This window comes from Amphiprion ocellaris, chromosome 20 (assembly GCF_022539595.1).
Source record: "Amphiprion ocellaris isolate individual 3 ecotype Okinawa chromosome 20, ASM2253959v1, whole genome shotgun sequence".
In the NCBI taxonomy this organism is placed as follows: Eukaryota; Metazoa; Chordata; class Actinopteri; family Pomacentridae; genus Amphiprion; species Amphiprion ocellaris.
Window position 1 is genome coordinate 19405070 of NC_072785.1, and position 26898 is coordinate 19431967.

Below are 26898 nucleotides of genomic sequence, written 5' to 3' on the forward strand. Positions count from 1 at the left end.
TCCTCTTTGCCTCCCCTCCCATTTGTCACCCTGTCTTTCTCATCCATAACAAGTAACTTCATTGTGTTACCCCTAAAAGCCTTGAACATTTCAATTAAACGTGTTGAGCTAAATGGAATATTTCAACACAGTTCGCACTCCTCTCATTTCTGTGATGAGGGAAAACCCCCAGCATGCCACTTTAGGTTGATTTAAGGGGGCATTCTGCTGAAGCTGTGTCTCGGTGGAAGTGAGGTAATCCTGCCTGCGACTCATGTCAAAGGCCTCAAGGATTCACGGGAATGCAGATTGGTCACACCATTGTAGCGCTCAATCTCCCATCACGATCCATGCTGAGAATTGTCATGGCACTTAGTTAATAACCCCCACCCACCCACCTACCCACCCAGAAACTAAATGTGTGTGTGTGCGAGGAAGAGAAATGACAGAGGAGAGGCAGACAGAGTAGCTATTATTCAGCAGGGGAATCTCACACAGTGAAACAGGGGGAAGGGTGCAGGGCTGGAAATGATATCAGATTCTAGCTTGCTCAGTTTGCTGGCGCTGCTGGTATCTGCCTGATTGACCTGCAACTGATCACGACCTCAGTTTAGATTTTTCTCATATAGCTCCAAACACTACAACTGAATGACAGTAAATTAAAGATTTAGTTTGAAATTAATTGCCTTTCTTCTGTGCAGCAGATACATCTGAACACACACAAATAATCTAAGCAGAAGCCCTCGACAGCATTCTGTATCCTCTGTTCTCTATAAATGCTCGTAGAAAGGTCAAGGTTTTCTTGTTTGGTGCAACAACAAGTCAGAATTGCACCATAAATCTGTACAAATGTGATTTGTTCACTTGCCACCTCTGACTATGTGCCTAATCCATCTGACCTCTGTGGAGGTGTATGTGCCACTGAGGAACTGACAGTAACTCATAGCACTGTGGTGTATGGTTTCTGTGAGCAAAGCAATCCTCAGTTTACCACTGTGGCCATTTCATTTCCACATCTGTCAAAGGTGGTTTTCGATTTTCCATGATCAGCACATCCAAAAAACAAAGAATACAGCCATGTTTTCAGCTGTGGAAGGCGATACTTTGACCCGAATCCCAGCGACAGCGATAATATACTGATATATAGCAGCTACGATCTGTGCCATTTTAGTTTAGCATATTAGCATGCTAACATTTCCACACTAAGTAAAGCTGAGACTTAGAAAGAAACTTAACCTATTGATAGTACAAGATGTAAACTAAAGGCATCACCAGTTACAAATTATTCTGAGGGACACATGAATGCCTGTGCAAAGTTTTGTAGTAATCTCTTTGAGTGTAGCTCCATTTCATTTAATATCCCAAATTTCAACTTCAGTGCTGGAGCTACAGAAAAAGTCAGGGTATCACTAGTCATTGAGACTAATCCTCTTGGGACAATGCAAGTCTTGTTGAGATGTTTCAGTATGGAGCAACATTGTCATCCCAAGAGATATGGCACTAACATGACAAAAAAGTAAGAGGTTCATGGTGCAGATTCAGGCTGGCAAAGGCTTTTCACGTGATGAACATGATCTGCAGATTGCACTTCTGCATACCAGCCTGGTGATTTGTGTGTGATAGAGAAAGCGTGCATGTAGTCTTATCTGTGTGAAATGCAATGTGCCTGTAATTGAAGCTCTCCATTTCACCGCCTCTCGCCAAGGCTGAGGCCGGTGACATTCTTCACATTGCATAGCGGACGAGCAAACTCACACAGATGTATGCAAGTGCTGTCACAGACTGTGTCACTGCATAGACTTTATATTTTTCAGTCAGAGGGGCTGATGGTTGAGTTACTTACTGCTTGAGAGAAAGACCAGGATCGTATATGTGGCTGATTATACCTGTGAGGAAAAGAGAGACAATCAAAGTCAGCACATTTATGGATTAAAACACTAATGTCAAATTGTACTTCATAGTAAAGTTATCTGATACGCCAAGAAGCTTTGGCTAACATCGTACTTTAGATCAGACAACAGTGTCTGTTAAAAAACTTCCAACACATACTTATTGCTTCCCAGCTTCCTTGTAACCACTTATTATCTTTATCTATGTTCCAATCCGGCTCACTTTGATTTGGCCTGAACAAAACAGTCCATGGAGACTGGTTCAGGGTTGGCATTTAGATGTTATGTCAGCAGTTCAGATAATACTTTTTGGAAACCAGCCACTGCAGCATGGCAGACAAGAAGCTTGTTCCCAATGCTCAGAATACGCTATTTACCTCAGCTGGGCCTCACCCTGCAATTTCAGGGTACGAAATTGTCTCCGGCTCTTTTTTTTTTTCAACATTTTTTGCTCTCCTCCTCCTGTCATCCAAAAATCTTCACATCTTTGTCTCCTCCTTAAATTGCTACTTTGCTAAGAGAGATACCGATGATTTTTTTTTGCCACTTGTCTATGATGGTTTTGACAAGTGACGCAGAGAGAAAACTAATGCGCCATTACATTTTATGCTTTGTCATGAGAAAAACAGGTTTGTTTTCACAGACTGAATGGCCAAAATTAATTTGACACCTGATTAAATCCACTGTCAGTCAAATTCTATTTCCTGCATCAGTGCTACACATTCATAACCGCCACCAGAAATGAGTCAACCGCTTATCTGCGAGATTTACTGTAGCATCTGTCTATATATTCTAAATGTGAGTAATGTGTTTTGATCGAGCGTGCAGTAAGCCGGATGTGATGTGCTTGTGTGCGGCTCTTAGAATAGAAGCGCCAGGGAGGGCGGGGGTATTGTACAAGGCATCGATAGCTGTGTTAATGTGGGGAGTCACACCTCCTCAGGACCTACATCCAGGACCAGAAGAGACACTGGGGCAATAGAACAGCGATCCTCGCGTCATCATATTTCGCAGTGGGATGCAATTATTTATAGTCCGAAGACGACGCAGGATTTGTCATAACAGTGACATTTCTAAAGAGTCCCCGGCACAGTCTGTGATGCAAAGGTGTCTCGAGGGTGGATGAACACATTGTTATGTGGGACAAACTGGAAACTGGAGGGCCAGAGAGACAACTAGGTTTGAAAATAGCACAAAAGTGCTCAATTAATAAAAGCTTGATATTGATTCAGCATTTAAAGGAATGAAAAGCCACATTCGCACTGCTCAGAAAGATGATGATAAATTGTCTGTAGAGGTTTGATATGGCTGTTTTACCTCACCGAATTGAACCTTCAAACATCTGCTGCTGCTTCTGTTTGCATCTCTGTCATGTATATGGAATATTTTCCTGATCGTAAAAGCAGCCCACCCACTGACCCTGCACCCCGTGGCTTGTTTTAAAAAGATTCCACAGCTTGCTGACTGTCACTCCCTGCTGGAAAAGTAGACCCACCCTGCTCTTATGTTTCTCATTTGACCTATAGACTGTGTGACGCTGTGTGTATAGAAATGTGTGTGTTCGTGTGTGTCAGAGAGAGTGGGAGAGGAACTCACCGGTTGAGGAAGTCACTGCTAGAGTGCCAATCAGGTCCCTGTGATACATAAAGATTGATGTGTTAACGAAAGTATTCTGAAAGCCTCAATTTGACTGAGATACACTAACAAATCCTCAAAGCTACTTTTTAAAAAAAAAAAAAAAATGTTGCTTTTATTTTATAATTATTTTAATGTAGTCATGGTGATGATTTGTGTAACTTAAACTGCAGCAACTTCTCGGGAAGGAAACTTAATTATACTTAATACCATAATAGCTAATGTATCTTCAGTGTTGGGTAATTCTGTGTCATGTGAAAACAAAGCATCTCCTCAAGAATAGGAAAAACAAAGGGAGAATTAAACATTCATTGCATCCATATAATGACAAAAAATAGTGATTTTTTTTTAACAAAATTTGTATTTTTTCAACATGCATAAACTAGCATTTCATTCTCTTGTAACCATTTGTGATGTGCAGGCATAAAATGTTAGTGGTTAGCAAACTTATGCAGTGGGTTAAACAGAGTGCAGGTAGTATTTAGCCAGACCGCTGCTTTTCAGAAAGTGCAAATTAGTGAGGACCGCAGGCGACTACAGCTCAGCAAGCTCAGGCAGAAAAAGGCATAGGGATGAAGAAGTGACAGAGATAAGAAAAGAGGCTCCTCTCGATGAGTAAATACATGCAGAGAGAAAAACACAGGAAAAAGGGGAAAGAGGTGAGAGCCGTGGGTCATTCTTGACAGCAGTCAGATCTTCAGTTCCATGATGAGAGGTGCTGATCCTTCCCAGGGAAACACTTCTTCAAATCAATGAAAACTGCAAAAGCCGTCAGGAAAGGTAATCCTAACCTGGCGTTTGAATGTTTAAAAGGCAACATATGTGCAGGAAAAAGATCCCCTGTTGGAAAAACCTGCTTTGACCATATGGTCGCCCAGCTGGAATTTAAAGTTCATCAAAGAAGGAAGCAGTTGCATACCCATCACCATCTGAGACACAAAGAAAGGGCAACATGACGTTAGCTATCCTGTTTCGCCACATGCTTAAAAAAACAGAAGCAGGGTTTGCCTTAAAGGTCAAAGCAGGTTAGAAAGACAGCAGTTTGGTTCTGAATTCAGCTCAAGAGTAGATATGAATAGCGGCCTTTCCAATTACAAATTGTTATGATAAAAATTAAATTGTATATATGTCAAGTGATAATAAAACAACAAAGTTCTACAAGGTAGTTTTCTGAAAAAAAATTATCATCCCACACGCTACATTATAGTTACACATTTAGCAGTCATTCCACACGCACTGGTAAAATAAAGACAATACAAAAGTTCACTGAAATGAACTGCAATTTTTAATAAAACGCTATTCAAATCTTACAAAAAGGCAGATAAAGCAACAATAGACACTTCTTCCCTGCAGTTTCTTAAATAATACTGTCATTCTGTCTCTTGTGATCTGTGGTCTTTCCTTAGCATGAGCTAACAGACGGCCATTAGACCTGTGTGTCCTAAAGAGATTGGCTCAAATACTGGCTTTAAAGACCAGTTATTACTGTCAAGCAGCTTTATGTATAGGCCCTTTTGGTGGGTAATTGCAGAGTAAACTGAAACACAGGATATAAAGTTTACTGAATAGAGTGCATAGCTTTAAAACATGCACAAATATTTGCTAGTGACAAGATATAAACACCCTTTTACCAAACAATGCAGCATTGTCAACTTAAGTGACCATAAAAATCTTATGCATAGCTTACAAGAGGCAACCATTGGCAAGACAGTAATGTAACTAACTGATCACAAAAATGTTAAAAGAAAACATCAAAATAAAAGCAGTTTCACTAACAAATATATGCTGTTTGTTTCACTGAATTGTATTTTATGTAAATGAAAACCAAATAAGCACATAACTTAAGTGATATCAGGTAAGTTTTTTGGGAACTTCAGTGCCTGAAGCCTAGAGTAACGGTACCAGAGAACATCTTAACGGAAACATGATATAACTTAATATAATAGATATATAATATATAATAGAAGTCCATAAACAGCACACAAGGCCAAAATGTCCTAAACCTGAACAAATGGTATCTTCTTGAGGCTGAGGCTTGCAGTCAGAGATGAGGGTAGTGGGCAGTGTTAAAGGGGTGATGACTTAATGTAGTGAGCACTACAAAAGCAAGTTTGGTTGAGGAGTAGTAGTAGTTGGTAGTAGTAGTAACACCAGGGAAATATGGAGGTTTGGGGAGAGAGGAGTGTGAGAAAGCCCGAAGCTGCCAAAAAAACAGCGGGACGTTAAATATCAAAGGCACTGAGGAAGGACACAAGACAGGGACCGGAAGCCCCGGACAAGAAGCACATCATCAGTGAGTCAATAGCTTAAGCCGCGTGATCCAACTGACCAGTAGTGAGCGTTCTGCCGATGTGCGCTTGGAGATGGGGGCTACGGGGGCCTTTTTGACGTCTTCCTGGTAGGGGATGGTGGCGCTGTTGTGGAGGTCTGAGTTGGAGTAGTAGCGGCTGCCCCGGATGTGGTCCACCCGGACTAGTTGACGTTCCCCTGCGGGTCTGTAGGGTGGAGACACTGAGGGGACTTCCTCGACAATGGTGGGGATCCGCTCATTACTCAGGTACCTGTATAGGAGGTCTTCACCTGAAGAAGAGAGACAGTGAGAAGTTAGTTTATCATGAGGTCCAGCAGAAGAGAACACTGTGCTTGCAATAATGCAGCATGTGTAGCGACAGTTGAACACACAACGTTGGCAGAATGTTTGTTGAGCTGATGTGCCACAAAATGCATTATCAGATCAGGCAAATCAAAAGCGTAAGTTTTCATTTCAGGATTGTTATATTTTTTGTTTTTGAATCCAGCAGACTGTTAGAGATAAAGATACTAAGCAACCAATAGTGGATAAGGGCAAAATAAAGCCATTAGGGCAATCAAGATACCAAAGTGGAGGCCCTATTTAATGAAAAGTAGTAATTTCCTGTATACTGATAGTTAATCTAAAATGACCCATTGTGCTGCACATAACTTGCATAAAAATATAAATAGAAGACTGGTCTATTTTTCTGGTTGCACAGCTGCTATCTCACGGTGTAGCCAGTTTCTTGATTACAATAGAAGTGTAGTGTTGCAGCAAGTGCATACATTAAATGTTCACAATAACCCATTGTAAGCTGTTATCCATCTGATAACATTAAACAGGTAAACACATGCCACGGCATTGTCAAACACTGGCCAAAGCTTGAAAGGGAATTCCAAGCTTTTTGTTACATCTTTTACTGAGTGTTCTAAGTTTGCATTCAAATGTGTCGAAATTTTGTAATAATACAAACCCCAGGTATTAAAAAGCATCCTTGTAAAAGTACAATTCAAGTGAGGTTAACTCAATGAAAACGCAAATACACATTTTTAATCTGAAAGCATGTGTGTACATACCTTTTCTTCCCTGTGCCCAGGGCTTAGCATAAGGATCAACTATTCCCACACAGGTATCTGCTGGCATGGACAGCGGCCGGGGCTTACCTTGAAACAAAAGTTGCATTTGTATTGTTTTAAGAACATATTTACTCCTCTGTCATCTGTATGTCAGTGGGATATTTACGAGATATCCTGATGAGAAGGTACTGACCACGCGAAGGCTTGTGCTCTCTCATTCTTGGCTGAATCACATTAGCTTCGATGGGGCAGCCAACGCTTAGCTTGTCATAATCTGCGATGGTGCAGCGTCTTCTGCTCTCCTGGTCCAGGAAGGAGTTGGGTGACTCAGAGCCCTTTGGTCTCTTACTAATGCTGGAGAAGGAGTCTGTTCTCACCTCTCTGCATGGAGGAACAAATGTCCATTTGGTTATTTCAGCTCAATGAGGCATTCCACAGCATAACAGTATAAAGTAGCCTATCACGACTGGGATGATTTGTAAGCAAGAGCTGTCATTCTATTGGCCCGAGTCTAGTACAAATGAAAGAAATAGAACTACTTTGCAAACTTCTTTTTTAGAATTCAGGCCCTCCAGTATTTTTAGTGAAAGAGCCATACTCTGTCATCTTCCCGGAGGTGGTAGATGAAACAGGTGTTGAATAAGGACTCTGTGGCGGGACTTGTGGGAGCAGAGTAGGCTGAAGACAAGCAGAACACAATGTGCAGTAGGAGGAGGAAGAGGTACGGCGATCACGGGTCTGGGACACAGTCACTACCCACCAGCCTCAAAGGTCTGAGTCAGGAAATGTTGCAAAGGTTGACTGGGGGTGACTAGATCTAGTGCTGTAGGGTGGCAGATGGCCTCTACCTTTCTTGATACTAGTTCTTTGTTTCGTGGCTAAATTTTCAATACCTTAACTTTCAGAGCTTAGCTTGATGAATTAAATAAAACCCTGTAGTACTACAGATGAAACAGGACATCTTACCGTGGGGTGTATGGCACTGGAGGGGGAGGAGGGATGTACAAGTCCAGGATGGCTGGTTTCTCCTTTTTGGTTGATCCGTTGGCGGAACTGCAGGGAGACTGGGCTCTGACCAGGGAGGAATTATTCTGAAAAAAATACAGCACAATTATTAGTTGATGACTTCTCAATGACCACAGTATAACTCCTTCTACTAGCTCATTGCATGTATATATGTCAAAAATTAATTAAGTCGTTGCTTTCTGTTTCTGCCTACAGTTTAGTTTCTTCAATTCCCAAATTAAGACTACATATGACTAGCTGGCAAATGGGAGGAGTTCACCAGATGTGGTGAGACGTTTAAATGCTTGTGTGTGTCCCGGAGTATAAACCTTCTTGTTTGAGGTATGGAAAGATTGTAAGTGAACTCCAAAATAGCTTGTGAGGCATGTACTCATTTACCACAGATATGTTTCCTAACAACATGGTGTCCTTGACTAAATGTATGACTCTTATTTCCTGCCATTCCCATCAGAGGAAAATGATACACATGTTGATACAGGGTAGTAGATGTGATATATTAATAAAAAACTAAACATCCAATCTGGGATTTCATGAATCAATCCCCAGCGTTCCTTCTCCAAATAGCTGCCATGTGTACAAATTATATAGTATTACAAAGCCAGTCATTTATCCTTGAGTCAGGGTGGATGATTTGTTTCTGTGTTGCTGTCTGGAGCTTTTTCTATCACAGATAATCTGAGATGGTTACCTTTGATACCCCTGACTACCTGTTAAAACAAGATGCTGGTGAACATGTTGATATTGGCCACCTTTGTGTTGAGAGCCTCTTTGTTGTTTTGATGAGCCCACTCCTAATTGTTATCATCTCATCTTGTCTTCTCAGGCTATGAAACAGGCTACGCGTGATAAGACAGTGCCAGTGCTTGAATGTTCGTAGTCTAAGTTTACAATGGGCTTATTGCCTTCCTGTCTGCTAAAAGGTGACTCAGGTGCAGAGATGTGGTTAAAAGCTAAACTCAGCATAATGAGTTCACATAATGGTGAATAGCAAATTGGATCACAGTCACATAATCTTATTAGGTCTGTATTTATCAGCCCCCTTTGACCTTTATTTGAACAATGAACATTTGGGTTGGTTTCTAATGAAAGAAAAACATGTAGGCCTAAATATAGTTTTGTATCCTGATATTTTATTTTAATGGTAACATTTAGGCCTTTTGTTCCAAAAAAACAAAAATAACCAGACTCAAACACTGTAGTCTGGCAGCTTTGCCTCTTTTGTTTCACATGAAAAAACTCCATGCAGCATTAAAATTAGACAGCAGCACTGTGAGGGTGGCTCTGCCTGAACATGCTGCTTTGGAACCAACTCCCTAAAAAGCTGATAATTGGTTGACAATAATTAGATGCACAGGTTTTTGTTGTTTTTCAAGGATGAGAGAAGAAAGTGTGCATACATGTGTGTATTTTACCTGAGGTACTGGGGGCTTCCAGCGCATGTTCTTAAGCGGGGCGGGGGTGAAACCTGTTGTGCCTGTAGGCCTTTTCTTAAGGAGTAGAACCACACCCTTGGGGTCCTCCCTCAGTTTGAAAACCAGGTTTTTCAGCTGCCAGCCCACCTGGTTAACAGGATGTAAACACACATGAAATCGCACGTTCAATCCTATATATGTTTACATTATGTACTCAATTGACCGCTGTGTAAACATGTAAAATAAAGTAAGAGTCTCACCACTGTCTGCTGGTTAACCTGGATCACCTCATCACCAGCATGGATCTTCCTCGTCAAGTCTGCAGGTGACTAAAGAGTAAATATAAACAGCAAAGGTCAAGACCACATTATAAAACTTAGTATTCACAAAGCCCTGCTTGTAAAACTCTTTTTAAAAACAAACCTGAGAAACGCACAAAGTTCAAAATCGTGAGAAAATGCCTCTCTCTGTTTATGAATATCAGTTTCATTGTTTTTCATGTCACACAGATGCCAGGCAGGATTAACTAGTCATTATTGGTGATGATTCAGGTCCTGATTCACAATTAGGGACTGGAGGCGTTAGGAACCAACCGTGGCAGTAATGCTGTCGCATTAGTCACCGACTGGTTGTCTCAGTGTGGGGAAAAGGTAGGACATCTTTTTGTGGAGGCTGTTTGTGATGTCTATTGGTTAGCAGAGCACAGAAACAAACAATTCCCATAACGGATGAGCAGTTGGTAACTCCTTCAGATATGAGAGTATCCTCAGTATAGTGGGAAGACAATGAAGAGGAAGATAAAATAGAGGAAGAGGATGACTTTTTTTTTTTTATCCAATAGGAGAAGCTTGGTTTTAGGAGTCAATGTACTCGGAGTGACTAAATTTAATCTAGCATAGAGAGTGGCTAAATGTATTCTTGTGGTTTACATATCAACATACTTACATGCTCTGTGGTTCCAGTGATGACATGTAACCCATCGTAAGTAGACTTGATGTACATTCCCTGGGTTAAAAAAAAAAAAAAAACTTTCTTATGGTTATGGTAAAAATACTATACTCCCAAAGGGAGACAAATGTGACATGAGGTGAGATGTGAGGGTCACAATTTGACACACATTACATGCATTCTTAGCCGGTGAATTCAAGGAGCGGATAGCAAGCCTACAGTTGAACAAAGAGAGAAAAATATTCCAAAAGCATTCCTCACCAGGCCCTCGCCCGGATTGATATTGGTCAACTGGACTTCCTCCAAGCAGGCCGACTGGCTCATCAGGGGGTCAGAGGTGGTTCTCACGGTCTGATCACAGATACTGTTCAAAATCTTGGACTGCAGAGGAAAACAAAGTGCATCAGTGAATCAATTAGGAAGCACAAGACTTTAATAAACTTCTCACTGTGCTCACAAGTGGTGTGCTAAATTCTCTCATGTCTTTTATGTCTATAAAAGCCTGAAGAGTTATTGTGTGTTTTACAGGCTAGAACTAGTCAGGTTACATTGCTACTCGTGACATTCATAACACAGATACCTTATCCTTCATCAGTTCTTTCTTCCTGTGTACATGCCTGTGTCTGTGTATTTTTAAGTTTACTGCAAGGCTTAATGGGCTAACAGAGACCATTAGTGTGCTATTAACTGAATGTACCAGTGGACGCACAACACTGAAATCAGTCATGTGCACACACCCCTTCTTTGTCCCTTGCTTGCAAGGACAAAAACGGTAATTTGTCATCATTAGAGGGGTCTTTTCTGTGGCACATGCATTCTGTTGTGAACCAGTGGTGTATACTTTAAGTAGATCTGAGCTCATGAAGAAACTCACAAAAGAAGAATAATAAAAGGATGAAAATAAAGACAAATAAGATGCAAGGAGAAACACAACAAGAAAAAAGTGGGTGCAAAAAGGAGAGAGTGAGAGATAAAAACGAGACAAGTGCAAGAAAAATATTTTGAAACAAAGGAAGGAACAAAGACAGCACCACTGTGGTGTTCACTTGGGTTGTCAAAGAAAGAGACAGAGTGCCGGAGGAAATCTAGTGTTTGCCCACAGAGTCTGGAGAGTGTCAGCAACAGGAAACACTGATTGATGGCAGGGGCGTATTAGAGCTGCCTCCACTGCTGGCGATCCTATAGACCTGTCTGCTCTTTTCACTCAGAAAACTGACCTTGCTGCTGAAAGCATGTCACACAATCTCTATGTAAAAAGACATAAAGCCCCTTTCCCACTATTTAGGAACCTCCTGGGTCTTATTTAGTTTACGTTATGGGAAGCAACGAGAAGAGATATAGTATACTTACAACTTCCAGGATCTTTTCTTCCATCTCGTAAACACTGCAATCCTGTTGCAGAGAAGACAGTGATGACAGATTAGACTGGTGAGCAGTAAACAACAGGGAAGAGGTTATTCAATGGCTAGAGAGACATAAAGTATAGGGATTAGGTAAATACGATATAATCACAATTCCACATATAGAACTGAGAAAAATGAAAAGCACCCACAAATACACAGCTTTTAGTTTCAAATGACCTCTTTACCAAATTATGTGGATGCTATAATTGCAAAATACTCTTTTTGGGGGAGTTTACTATACTGGAACGTAAATACCATATGAACACTCATACAGTAAAAATGTGCAGATAACACAGTGGAAAACAGCTGGAAAACCTATTCCAAATAGTGCTTTGGTTTTCTGCAAACATTTAGATGCAATGCTGCTGTTCACAGTTATAAGTGGGTGGGCTAGTGAAGCCAGAGGTCTCTGGAAGTCAAAGAAGACAATAACTGTGATCTTGGGTGAAAAATGAAATCTGCAAAGTCAGCTGGGAAGCTGTCCAGCGTCCCTTCCAAGTGTCCCAACGCAGCTCTCATGCAGCTGGACTTGACACAGCTGAGACAACAGCCTCCCCTGACAACTGTGTTGTTGGTGGTGAAAGAGGCCATGGTTAGAAGGGTGGGGGTTCATGGTGAATGTGGGGGGGCCCCTGCCTGTTTATAGAATTGCCTCCATGTTGGGAATACCCCAGGGGAAGTCATCCGTCAAAACACAGGTGAAATGCTTCTGTCAAAACCAGACAGCCCAAAAAACCTACTTAAACAAGCCTCTTATTGCTTGAGAGCCCTCACAAGTCACAATCCTTTGTCAGTGCAAAATAAATGAAAACTGGTGTTGTGGCCCTTACGGTATTAGTGACGTGTATAGGCATGTGCCATGTACAAAGCCAGCTCTGTTGGTCTTTGTAAATCCATTGTGAAGACGGAGAATGGGGGGTCGAGAAAGTTTTTCCATATTTCCATAGCTTGCACATTCCACTGGGCTAAAGGGGAGCATCTGTTTTCAAATGCACTTGGCTCGAAATCCTGTTGGTTTGTTTGCATTGACAAGATTTGCATGACTGTCTGTGGCTGTGAGCGATGGCTTCACATCAAAGCAGAATACATCTTATGGTCTCTAAATATTCTTTTCCATCTATGTTTGACTTCTTGTTTGAAGGACTAAGCTCATTTAGTAAAGTGTTAGACACGTAGCTTTGCTACGTATCACTTATTTGGGTTACAATGGAAAGTAAACGTAAACATAAGATACATATATTAAGAAACACAGTAGGTTTCACTGGACATATATTGCTCCCAAAATCATGTTTCCATACAATGTATTTTCCAATGTCAGCCAAGAATATATGTGGTTTTAGAAAGAATTTGGCTCTGCTTGTGTAAACAAGCCACTGCATATTTCTTTTAGAGAATGGCCCATGTTTGGATGACTGCACTGCTGACTGAGCCAAGAGGGATGAACTAAAAATACATATTTTGCTGTTTGGAGGTCATGAAACAAAACAGTATAATTATGAGCTGCAGACATGTGTTGGCCCATCTCCCACCAAGTCTAAACATTTCCAGAACTTTTTTTTCATATTTCATAGTATCAAATCATGAGAAACAACATAAAAGATAATCCCTCTAAGATCTATTTGTGATATCCAAAGTAATCCCATATCTTTGTCAAAACTAAAGTTGTTGTAGTAGACAGAGGTCAGATCATAACTGAGCACTGTGAGAGGCTGAGGGACAATTCCCTGGGTGTACTGATCCCTGACATATTATGGAGTTGATCCCACAACCAGTGTGGATCAGATGACTCTGTGTGCAGCTCTCTGGGCCTTTGATCTGCCACCAGAGCGGATTTGCATGGTCGAGCAACACAGAGGCTGAGAGAGAAGGGTTCTGGCACAGTGCAGGAACCTGGACTGCCTTGACATCAGTAGGAAATGACTGCAATATTTCAGACCTGACCTTGTGACACACTGATATTCATGTGATGGATGTGTTGGATAAATTACAGTTTGTAGGCTACACAATGGAATCTTTTTTACGACTAAAATAGACAGAAATGAACTTCATATGTCATCCAACAATTGAGGAGTGGGAAGCATGAACAAAAGGCACGGGGGATCGATGAAAAATGCATTCTTTGAATGCGAATGACCTCCATGCAGATGGGTCGGCCAAGATGGGTGATGCGTTCACAGTTTTATGGCCGTGCCCCATTGTGTTTATACACACAGGCTTCATTCAGGCTGAACACATAAATTGTGTGATCTGAAAAGCCCTAATTCTTGGCTGAAGTTCATGAAGGGCCTGGGCAAACCTCACGCCGTCCTCCCCCATCATAAAACTAATCACTGCAGCAGTCTCCAGTGCAACCTATTTTATTAACCGGTAGTTCGTATGCAGGCCAACATGTTAGGAAAAAAAAAGAGAGTCCAAATGATCCGAACAAACAAGATATAAAGTCAGAAGTCTTCTAAGTGTGTGTGCACGTTTAGATGCTTAAATAATGGAAAGGATTGGAAACAATACTCCCTAATGTATCAGTTGCTATTAGCTACTTTAAAACTAACAGACCAATTGTCCAAACTGCATCTCTGCTCCAGCAATGAAAGGAAACCAATCGCTCAATTCTGACGAGTCTCTTTCAGCACCTATCAGGAGTTTATCCTGCGCCATAACCTCTCAGCCTTACATGGCAGTGTGGGAAATGTATACCCCCACTTCTCCTGGATGACCATGACCGAGACACCCACAGTAAATCACCAGAGGCGCTGAAATCCCAGACTCTGGCGAGGAAATAGGCACTCTGGGAAAGGAATTTATTTTGATGCAATAACCCTGTAAAAATGACACCTGCAGTCACAGCAGCCACTTTCACTGGCAGTGAAAAATGAGTTTCTTAGCTTGCTAAGCTTAAGACAGACCCTGAAGGGATAAAAGATTGTACATACAAGCTAATGAGATTAATATTGAAGAAAAGACCACTCACCGACTCCTTTTGTTTGAGACATGTGTATGACCAGCTGCCACTAGTTGCATGAAACTAACAATCAGACTGCTAAATGTACTATGATGCAATGCTCGAGCAACTCTGCAGAAAGTAGTGAAATATGAAAGGTGCATGCTGATGCTCTGTTTTATCTGTTAGCCATCTTTCTGGCAGTCAGACCGACTACCTCCTCATCCCTGCATTAAACCTACACACAGGAACTGCTTGTCGTCAGTTTGGTCTCCCACTGCGAGCATCTTGGAGAAGCAAAAACAGGAACCACATGGCTGAAGGAGCACGGCAGACTGGGGAATGTTGGCAGCCACCTTTAAAAGAACACCAGTGGGTTTTATGAAACCAGAAAACACAAAAGCGACGTTTACCATTAAACGTCCCCACACCAAGGGGTCGCCTCATTAGCCAGCATGAGGAGGAAAAAGATCCCAAGAAAAACATCAGCATTTGCAATAATGTGCTCGGACTGCTGGCTTCAGGCTTATGTCATGGCTGCCAGACCACATTTCCCACAACGCTCTTCTCCTGCACTTTATCCTGCATGTCTGTGCCCCAGGGCTGGTATGTGCTCAGTGGAAAAAGCTATTGTGTGTGTGTGTGCGTGTTTCCCAGGGGCTAGCTACACGTGTACTGTTAAAATAACTAGCGTGCAGACCTGTTGAACTGTGGTGGTGAGCTCCAGGCACAGTTGAATGATCTTGTTCTTGGTGGCTGTGAAGTCACTGATCCCTGTAAGAGGCGTCCTACAAGCAGACAAAGAAAGAAAAAGAGAACATTGGACACAAGTGATGGACTGCAGAGTTGTGTTCAAGTTTGTTACACTGACTCAGATTACTGTGTGTGACTAGCCACAGACACGCTTAGTACAGAATGTTACTATTCCAGTGCCATTTTTCTCTTTTCACTAAAACATACACTTATGATTCCCAAAATAACCCCCCAAGACCACTTTGCTGTCCTTGAAATATGCCAGTGTGGTTGATTATATTAGATAAGTGCTGAAAGAGCAAAAGAAAATTGAACTGCAGGCTGACCTGTCGATGGCACTTGCTCTATTAGAACCAGAGTACTGGTTTGGAGCAATCAAGGAAAACTTAAACTTCTCTGTTGACATGACAAGAGATGACAGAATTTTGTGCAAATTAATAATTATTCTAACTTTTCTCAAGTACTTATGTAGACGTTTTCCAGTAGCCTGATTATCTAAACACCCATTGGCTACCTTAACAGTGAATGTAATAAGATTTGTTTGTTGAAGCAATGTGCAGTAAAAATGTTGATGTACAAATAAATTCTCATTTGATATTAACACTGTAAGGGGAAAAATCAATAAACAGTATCAAAGCTGAGGTGCGCAGTATTATTTTTTTTGGCATCAATGGGCAAAAAATCCATTATAACCTTTCTGCACCTCATCCTGGCTCTATTTTCAGACTCTATTCCATGACAGTAGATTTCAAGCAATTACAAGCTTTTCACTGATCAGATGAGATAGTACCAGTAGTAAAAAAGTCTAGTTAGATGGAGGACTTTCACTTGGGCAACTGGGATTTGAATCCTCTGCGAAGTCACAACTGAATATTGACTTGAGAACTAATGTATATTTTCAAATTCTGGCATTATTTTTGCCTTTTCTAGATTTCAGCTTTAAAGCCTCGTGACCTACAAACGTGAGTCACAACAGTTCTTTGAAAAGAACATATAAAAATGCAAATTCATGACATCACTTAGATTGTAACTGACAGAACAACTCTAGTCTCTACTGCTGCCCTCATAAATACTATTTACCAACTATCATGACATCATTGTTCCTGCTTAAGCCAAGCCCGCCACTAAAAGAGAAGCTTAATTTCAGCCAGCCAACACTTAATCCTGGCAACCTGCTTAATATGCTCTGCTTTTATGGCGTAATGTGTTTTGGAGCAGGTCAACAATAGAGCACAGGGTACTCTGCCAGCTCCTGCCAAATCTCAGCAGTCAGGGGGTTGCGTGTCTGTTTTAAAACTGCATACAGTGTCAAGTTGATATGCAGTGGCTAGTGCCATTTTAAAAAATGCCTGTATCTCCTGGATCATCATCACCACTTGAGGAATGATTTATTCGGGCCTGCAATTTAGATCAGACATTGCGTGAATGCAAAAAGTCATGTGTCAATTATTGTGAAATTATGTTTTATATAAAAGTAGTGTGATACCTGCTTTTGTGCAGCTAGTTTAAGTGCTGGTCTAATTGCAGCCCTTCTGATATCTGATTTGATAAGCAGTAGTAATCAAGTGTTATTACCTATCGAGCCAAGCCAGGAGGCTCTTTGCAGCACCGATCAGCTCCACCACAGAGGTAAGGAAGTCATTGGGTGGCTTGCGTGAGGTGCTTCCATCATACGCGGGGCTTTTTCTGCGGTCAGCTGTGGCCATGTGTAGACTGTTGGTTGCAGCTCTCATCCTCACAACCAAATTCTTCAAGTTGTCAGTCTCAACGCCATAGTTCTGAAACAGTAAATAGAAAAAGAACACACTCATGACAATCAAACTTAAGATCAAAACAAACAACCCTTTACAGTCTAGACTTGGGAGGTAAGTGCTTTTTTTTTTCATTAAAACAGTGAAGTCTTTTTTTTCCCCCAGGAAAACAAGTTGCTTCCTGTTTAACAACAGGCTGTAATCACTTCTTTGACAGATATGATTTAAGTGCACTTCTCCGTGAGGACAGCACGGGTATGAAATTCCCCCAGCAGCCTGCAGATTTGTTCTAGGGCGTGCAGTAAGGGTGTGCACGTGCCATCACCTGATTCCTATCAAGCGGAGCAAAGTTTGCATTCTTGAGCCTGGGTTGTTTCCTGCTCTCGCATTCCTCTAATTTATAGGTTATTCACAAGCATAAAGCAGCGATGCTCAGTGTCAACAAGGGTCACGAAGTACAGTAAACACAAGCTATTAATTTAACTACAGCAGCAGTCTAAGCTGCAATACTACAGTTTTGCAGTCCTGGAATGTTGCGCCTGAAAAATTGGAATATTGTGTTTGCTATAGGAAAGCAGGGGAAGGGTAGCCTGGCCCTTGTCCTGGTAAATATCAGCTTACAGGGTGTTGCATCGCTGCCAGCAATGCTGCTGCTGTATGTGTGACGTGCCAGTAGCTAAATATGCTTTGCAAGGAGTAAAACAGCACGTGTTTGGCAACCGACAAAGGGGATCTGCAAATGGTTAGTGTCTCCTTTTATTCCACTGCTGCTCTCAACATGCGCTCAAAAGCCATACAGATCATTTCACTCACTTCAGTCCCCAAGGAAACACTGGAATAATTGGACTAGTCAAACAGTAGCTGAAAGCAGCTGTATTCACGCCACACTTGACATGAAATGGATGACTGAAACATTATTAAAGATACGCAAACAAGATCAGGGGATATATGCAAGAAAGGAAAGAAACCATTTGTTGGTTTGGTTCCTCATTCAGCCATTCACTCGGTCAAAGTGGAACTTTAGCACAGAAGGCGGTGTGAGCATTTTCCAAATCAAACACCTCTCCTGGCTTTTTCATTAGCAGGCTAATCACATAGTCACAGCGGCTCTGACTGGCCCACAGATGTCCAGTGAGCTTTTGTCCCACACTGCCAGCTGAGCTAAAAAGCACATTTGAGCAAAATCTGTAGTTTCAATCAAATCCAATTTTTCATTTTCACAACACTTAAAGCCAAATTTACGTTCGTTCAGTGACTTTTTAGATTCACTGAGCTAATCTAAAATCAAGATGGTAGAACCCTTTTTTCCTTTGTATACCGTAGCTGGGGTTCTTTGAAGGAGTTACTGTATATACTGACTTATGTCCTCAGGAACAATGGAGAAGAGCTATCACAACAGAGCACTTCTTGCCTTTACCACAAGCATTATTGATCTGACTTGACTATAAAAGATATCAATGTCTGTAGCACAGAAATGGAGATTGTGTATGTGTGAGTCTGCTGCAATGTGCCAACTAAGGTTAAATGTTACATTATACCTACAGACAGATGCACCCCAAGGCAATAGTAAAAAACATTTACAGCAGCTCTGTGGCTCATAATGAGGACAGCTGATCTGTTATACTGTGTTCAATGGCAATTGGATACAACAAATGTGTGAGTGAATATCATGAGGTGCTGGTCTTTGAGCGAGTTACTGGGGTCTGAGAACAAATGAAGAAGTGTTGAGTTTCAACACTGACTCTGCAAAAGGCATCAAGGCTGAGAGAAGTCCAGTAAAATTAATTGAAATGTTCTTCCTTTGTCTCCAGACAGCAGTTTGTAATTGATAGCTTTTGGAAGTTTTCTGAGGGGTTGGGGGGCTGTATGTTTGGTCAGGAGTCATTATGATTTAGGTTTGAAACTACAAAATAGGACACAAAGGTACTATGATATGTGAAATCCTCATTATGTGAGCACGTGCATAAGCTGAATAAAAAGCAAAAGCAAAACCGAGCATCAAAGTTTCTGGCCTAATGGTAAATCTACAAAAAGAGAAGCTGGGGAAGTGAGAGAGCATGTGGGGGTTTCGGGTGCTGGTGGCCAGTGTTGCTATTGGTAGCAATGACCTTGCCTCAGTTAAAGCTAATTGAATCGGGGGCCTCACTTCCTCCCATGGGACCTGTGGAAGGCTGAGACCTCATTCTTAACAAGGAAACCTCGAAGAGACAAAAAAACATTTAGCTGTACTGCTTCAATCAGAGGTGAAAGGTTGCTGAGAGTCCAGCATTCCTGGTCTAATGTTCCAAAGAGAAGACGGAGGGGGTTGACAGTATAGCGTGTCAAATATTTCCTCTCCAAAGTCCACAGGACTGTATGGTGCATACAAGCACACACATACACAGAATTACAAACTAACAGCACATTTTGATGGAAAAAGCACAAAGGAGCAAAACTACTTGAGATTTCACTACCTTAATTCAAAACGTTTTAGGGGTGAATGAAAATCTGGGCCTGATTACAACGATAGTAAAAGAGGTTACGGCCCCAAAGGATGTACCATATGGCACAAATTCAATGATGAGTAAATCTATCAAAACAAAAGGCAATATATATATATATATATATATATATATATATATATATATATATATATATATATATATATATATATATATATATATATATATATATATATATATATATATGTATATGTATATATGCCAAGTGTTTCCATATGTCCACTCTAATGGTTACAGGTAGACAATATGTTGTAAACTGATAGAGGATGGGGTACTTAACTTGCATCTCTACCCTTTGGTACTTAACTGCATCAAAGGATAGAAATGAATGAAATTTGCATGTCCCTGGCAGTTTGGCTGGACCTTAGTCATTAAAGGACATCCTCCAGCTGGATTCAAGGTTAAAGCTACTAACTGCACTGCACACTATTCATTACAATAGGTTAATTCATGTGACCCCATCCCAACACAAAGGAGCCAAGCAACGATCATCAGAAGCAAGCTAAGTGATTGGACACAATAAATGATGTGCTTGTTTTACTTGGTATGCAACAAAATTTGTTCATTGCTTTTTTTTGTACTAAATTGTGCATCAACAACATATTGAACTACAGCTTTAAGTTCAGCATCACAGCGAGACACTGAGGAGAAGGACTGAACGTTTAAGTTTCTTCAGGGTAAAAATAAACATGCCGCAAACGATTAATGTAAAGCACTTTAAGAGAGCATAAAGACAGAAATGCTGACACTGATTAAAACGCAGGGACCGCAATCTGGAACTTTTACGGCACAGGAAGTGATAAAACTCCAAATCGATCCCATCTGCTGGAAAACCTGGTTCTCCTTCAGTTGGAGCATAGATGCTTTTCATCACTCTTCATGCTGGCTGCGTGAAAGCAGACATTTTTGTTGGAAGTTCTTCTGGGAGCTGTGATGATGGACAGTGGGTCTGCTGTCTCCAAAAGTGACTAATAGGGGCCAAATAGGGGATCTTGAAATGAACTAACAGAGAGGTGTGCAGAAGGTAGCAGCAGTCAGACTGAAACAAACTATTTGATATTTCTGTTATTTTGAGTGAGATCCATAAACAAACACAGCATGAGCATTTATGTATTCTGTGTGTTCAAAGGGAGAGTGGAAAGAGCATGAGTTTATCTATGTAACAGATCAAACTGCCACTTCCCACAACATGATAACTACTATTAACTGTCTCCAATAATCTCCGGCAGCTTCAAACTGCCAAATAGAGCCTAAGGCCCCTCTGACCCGATCCTCTCTTCCCTAAGCGATACTACTATTCCCCAATGTCCTCGGGCTGCTTCGTGTGCTATGGTGCCTCCACACCCTGCTGGGCTGTGTGGGAAACGATGAGCCCTTCTGCATCGCTGGTTCACTTAGCTGCCGATCCAGAAACTACAGGCTGAGTTTTTAGTGAATGTTGGACACTGACAGCAAGAGGGGGAGGGTCAGTGACCAGCAGAGGCTATGCTTTGTTACAAAATGTTCTTGAACATCCAGACTATTCCCACAATTATGCTCGTACCTGTAATATCCTTGCAATATCAGCCACATAGAGATCTACTGACCAGAGCACAGAGAAGATCGACAGCCTCCAGCACTAGTTCCTGGTGTCCGATCCTGGCCACTCCAAGCTCCTCCAGGTCTTGATGTGTGATCTTCAGCAGCTGCTCTCCACTGATCTTCTCCCGTTCAAAGTTGCTAATGTATTGCTGCAAGCTGTCATCCAAACCTGGTCAGACATGAGGGAGAGGGAAAACAGAGGGAGTCATTAAACAAAACTTAAAATACATCAGTGTATTGTTCTCATTCACGAGTGTCTTTCCCCCATTGCAAAACAAAAAAAGCGTGCATGTGTACACACAGGGCAGATAAGGAACAGGTGGGACAGCTGTCTTTGCTAAGTAAACACACCACAAACAGAGTAACGGTCGGGATCAAGTCTGTTAGGATGGTTAAACAATGGATTGCTATATTTGTGTGTGCATGGATGTGATATGTATGAGGGTGTGGGCATGTCAGGGGTGTCCCTTTGCTACTACGTAATCAAACAACGATTAAATTTGACCGTTACACTACAAACTCTTGCTGTTACTGAACATACAAGGATACAACTCACTGCCACGGGGGTCCTCTGATACTGTACAATGAGTTATGTACTGTACATTACAACAAACCAACTCACAAAACATGCCCTTCTATGCATGAAATGTGTCCCTCCATGGACCACTAAGTGGTGTTGAGACAACAGAGTGGAAAAATGAGCCTTTGTGTGTTTGTGTGTGTGTGTCTAGCTGTGGGTGTGGAAGTAAACGCCATCTTTCTCCCCCATCAAAGAGCACACAGAGAGGGGGCAGCTGCAGCTACATGGCCCGACGCCCTGCATCTCTGAAAGACCCGTCAGCTGCAACTCTTTCAGACCACAGCGCACACACATACGCACAAATCACATTCCTTGGGATGGGACGAGATTAGGTTCAGTTTGACATTCAAATTGCAAAAAGGTTGACTTTTCAGCAACATGCAACTTCAGCAGATGCAGTCATATAAAATGCAGAGCATGAAGTTATGAGCGAAGACCCACTGGGTGTGTTCTGCGGTCACCCATATTTTTATGCCTCTCTGACAGTCTGTGCATCTGTTGCTGACAGTTTGCATAAAAAAGGAAAGACAAAGATACTTCCGTGTGTATGTGTGTGTGTGCATGCAATGTGGTAGTCAGTGCTGCCAAACAAGATTAAACTGCCTGTATCAGAATATTGGAGGGTTGTCTCGACAAGTTGTAAGCACATGACCAGAAAATGAATGTTTTACTGAGATAAATCTAATTATTTAAGACTACATAGCTATATAAAGCACATGCTCTGCATTAAAAAGTGTCCTGATTTTAAATGCTGCAACAAAAAAGCACAGGTGAAATACAAATAAAAATAGATTAGTCTGGCTTCAAAGGTGCTGAAAACTTAGTTTTTCAGTCAGTTTCTAATTATAGCTTATGACAGCCAAAATAAGCACACTATTATTTGACTAAAATAGGAACAGGTTTGGGTATTTCATGTCAGAGATTTCTGCATTTGGGGTTTTCTCTGTGCTTGTCTAACTGGTTTGAAATTTCAGTTTGAAAACAATGACGTCACAGACTTCCACACACCAATCAGAACTTAACAACATTTCAATCAGAATCTCATGACTGTTAGTGTGTTGTTTGGTGACTCAGTCAAATCTGAACCAATACAGTCCCAATCAGCCAAATATACTGATTTTTTGAGTGTTAAATTAGCTCTAACATTTTTGCTCACATGGATGTACTACATATAAAAGGACAATCCTCAAAACCATTAAAACTCCATTATGACATTAAAGTTCACTTATGACAGCATTTTCCTTCTCTGATAAACTGTACGTGAGAGCTCTAGTCATCTCCACTGAATCAAAGGAAAAATCCATCATGACTTGTTAACCATTAGCCTCCACACACGTCAACTCCAGTTAGGCTCATTACATTTTTCTCATTCCTTGGCATGGTAATTCTTAGGCAAGCCTTCAGAGAATTTTAAGCTTAACCCCCGACTCGCCAGCATTCTGCAGGGGAATCCAGTTCAAATTGTAAGAAAGGAACTGAGTGCTGGCCTGAGCCCACACCGACTTGAACACAAGCCAAATACAAACACTGGCCCAGTCACTTAATGCGATTAGATGAAAACAAAGACTTGAGATCTAGAGCGGGCGAAGTTTCTCCTTCCTGCTGTGTTAAAAAGGCATTTCCTGTGGAATGGTGCCACCGTCTTCACCACCAGCAAGGGAAAGTTGTGGTTTAAGCTGCAATAAGATTTGGTTGGGCTTCAATTGTGTGTGTTTTTAGCTCAATTGTTCTAAAACCACACAATACCATCCAAACAGACTAGACGCTGGAAGACGGTCTGGAAAGAAACAGTGGGTGGAATGAGTCTGTACCCGCTAATTAATGAATGAAAAGCCTATCCTCTGTTTAAGGTTTTCACTTACACTGATTGGCAATAGTTTTTTTTAACCACCTATTCTATCCCTGATCCTAGAACTCAAACTTCAGAGAGTTGAGAATTTTATTGGAGCCTCCAAGCTGATGTGCATTAGGTTGCACCTCTAACTCGCACTTGAGTGCTATTCGTAATTGAGAATAGGGTAAATGTGCACTACAGAGAAAATGCATTACTCTCACTAATTCAAGAGTCTGAAGAGTAGTATACCATAGCAATCACTCCCTCTGGACCCAGCCACTGACACCTTTGAATAAAAAAGGGGTGTCCTTACAGTGGGGCTTATAAAATATTTATTGCTTCTCGATCAATGGCTGCTGAGGTGTGTGTATGTGTGTGAGACTATCAATTTTCATTAAGGGGCAGAGAAACCAGTAAAAGAGATAGAGTGTCACGTTATTGTGAATTGAATGAAGGGGGAGGCGGTGGAGAGGACTGTGTGAATGCTTTTCAAAAGCCTGCGCAGGATGAAACGCTTTGGAGGAGTTTTATGGCCTCTGTGAACCACTTGGCAAATATCCTCAAACCAAAGCAAGTGGGTGTAACTGAAGCCGAGGCACAGGCAGAGTACCAATGTCAACTGCAGCTGCATTGCTAATAAGCTGGACAAACATTTACTGCACCCATGATTTCATTTTGATTGTAAACGTAGTCAATAGTAGTAGTAATAGTGTTACATTGAAATATCACACATGAACACTAATAAAGTTAATTTACAACATAAGCTAAAAATGGGTTGCCAGTTTCTTAAATGTTTTCAGCTAGGTACACTGAAGTATTTTAAAAGCAGAAGTCACCAAATGGTCCACAGTCTGAATTTTACACTGCTTTTCTACTGTAGAGTTTTACAATGTTTCTCATTCACCCATTTACACATATGGTGAGTGCAAGGTGCTCGCCTGTCATCAGGAGTTCCTGTTCTCTGTTTCCCACTTTGGTATGTGGAAAAAATGGGAGTCAAACCACCAACCCTGTGATTAATAGAAAACTCAATCTACCATCTGAGCCTCAGTTGCCCATGACAAGTAAAATAGTAAACTAGAAAGCATTGTAAAGTTGCACAATCTGCCAAATGTACTGTACTATTTCAACAGTGCATACCTACACCATAGAAAATTACACCATTTGTCAGAGCCAAAAGCTGTAAAAACAGTAAGAATCAGTGGACCTTCAACTTTTAAACAGTGTTTCAACTTATCTGTGACATGACGCTCTGTAAGGAAACATAACCACATCTAAGCTGAAAATTGTATTATTACTGTATTATTTTAAAAAGTGCCAAAAAAAACCCTTAACGTACCAGATTCTGTACAAAACACAAACTTCTGCATTCCATGATATAGCTATGACTGGTGACTACTTCAGCCACAAGTCAAGCTGTTTACATAGAGATACAGCACCAGAAACTATTTGGGGTTTTCTAGTATTTATTCAATTGAAAAAAAAAAATCTATTTTGGAAGCTCATTTATATTGAGATCATTTATCAAGCTCAAATACTAATCATTTTCTGGATTCTGGACAAGAAAAATTGCATTACACAGACATCATCATGGGCTCAGAAACATTGTGCTACACTATCTTTATCTTTTTCGAAAATCATAAAATGGAAACAATTACTCCACAACATAATCAACACAATAATAGTTTAACTTCTGAATACCTCAACTAACTCTACACATCACAGATTTTTTTCAATTCAGTGAAAACAAAGAAGGAATTCCTGCTACAATTGGGGGGAAAAGGTACAAAATGGCCTGTCACAGTTCTTAGAACTTACTTAAACAATTTCCTGGATCTGCAACTAATGACTTGTCCCTTGGTCCACAGCCTAACTTTCCCAGAACGTTTCCCAGAAATCCAGGCAGTCATTTAAGCACATCAAAAAATTTGTTATGAATGGGCTAACAGAGGAGCATTGTAAGGAAAAGAGATTGCTGTAATTCAAGGCAATCCAACTGATTACAGTAGCATTTCCCCATATTTCCCCCATTTATGAGGAAGAAGAAAGGATGTTCAGTAAATCTGTCTGTGATCAATAACAGTGCAGGGAGTGATTGGCATACGTCGGTGTGTCAGTAAGTGTGACACCTGCTGTTCACTGTGGGGTCCTTCTTACCACCCACCAGCACAGTTTCAGTAAACACTGAATATGTGCAGAACAGGTTACCAACACAACCATTTTTAGTGTATGTATGGATAAATATGTTCAAACAGGCATATTTCTGGACAGCTGGACAAGCAAAAACTGGACAATCTGGACAACGCAAATGGAACTAGACACAGTTGGAGTCCTTCAAGTTGTGCAGCCTACTTAAAGGCTGTGTAAGCACACATTTTTGGCAATGTAAACAACAGAATCTTTCCTCTTGGAAATGGCTGGTTTATTCTTGTCTTAATCGCAACATTTCCCATCCATACTGAAAGACGAAACAGCCGACTGGGTTTGAAGTAAATGATATCTCAGGACCCTCTGTGTCTGTGTGATGAAAAGTCCATTAAAGAACAGTTGACAGGTTTGAACATGATGTCTTAGACAAGTTCAGTGGTCTGTCCTGAGAAAAATGTTGATCAATTTTGATCAACAATGCATTCAATGCAGCTTTTGGTTGCCAACTTTTCGTTCTCAGGGGTTTGATTACACTTGAAAAAGAGCGAACAGTCTTTCACCCACAACAGAAAGAACCAAACAAGCTCCCTCCCCCATCTTTCAACCCCTCCCTGTGCTCCCAGTGGGAGCTGCAGCCACCCTGTTACAGACACACACACACAAACCAATATCCCCACTGGGGTGGCCAGTGGGAAAGCTACTGGGTGTAGAATAGCAAAGCCACTGTAACTCCACTGTCTTTATTTGTCAGCCCGGCCTCTGAACCTGTGGGGAATGGTCAGGAATTTGACTCATTGTTCTCCGCTGAGCAGCCCCATTGTGGGAACATGCAGCACTCTGGCACAATGGTCTCTGGCTGGTCCAGGCCGTGCTGTAATTAAAAAGAAAGAAAAAGCTCCTCTCGGCTACTGCTAAGCTATCCTCTAATGCATGACTTCACAGGACAACAACAAAGCCTGTACACACACTGGGAACTGGGGATAAGAGTTACACAATGATGCTCTACATCTCTCTGTCGCGCCTGTTGTGTTCTCATCTGTGGACAGTATAGAGTGTTGCTTTACATGGGACTCTTCGCTCCTAAACAAGTCATAGTTCAGGAGCAAAAGGCCTATCCTATTTTATAGTTTTTAAATCCAGATTGTTTCAAG

At 41.3% G+C, this 26898-nt stretch overlaps 1 protein-coding gene across 1 annotated transcript in view; it reads right to left on the reverse strand.

The window, feature by feature from the left end:
• Positions 1–4765: 4765 nt before the first annotated feature.
• Positions 4766–26898, reverse strand: part of LOC111569642 (connector enhancer of kinase suppressor of ras 3) — a 33411-nt gene continuing 11278 nt past the window's right edge. The window contains exons 2-13 of the mRNA XM_023271895.3: positions 21191–21354; positions 16928–17130; positions 15300–15387; positions 11609–11650; positions 10520–10639; positions 10256–10315; positions 9571–9639; positions 9311–9457; positions 7839–7963; positions 7066–7253; positions 6873–6959; positions 4766–6083 (exon numbers count right to left, since the gene is read on the reverse strand). Coding sequence (XP_023127663.1) covers positions 5794–6083; positions 6873–6959; positions 7066–7253; positions 7839–7963; positions 9311–9457; positions 9571–9639; positions 10256–10315; positions 10520–10639; positions 11609–11650; positions 15300–15387; positions 16928–17130; positions 21191–21354 — 1583 coding nt within the window. The 3' untranslated portion in view covers positions 4766–5793. The remainder of the gene's footprint in view (positions 6084–6872; positions 6960–7065; positions 7254–7838; positions 7964–9310; positions 9458–9570; positions 9640–10255; positions 10316–10519; positions 10640–11608; positions 11651–15299; positions 15388–16927; positions 17131–21190; positions 21355–26898) is intronic.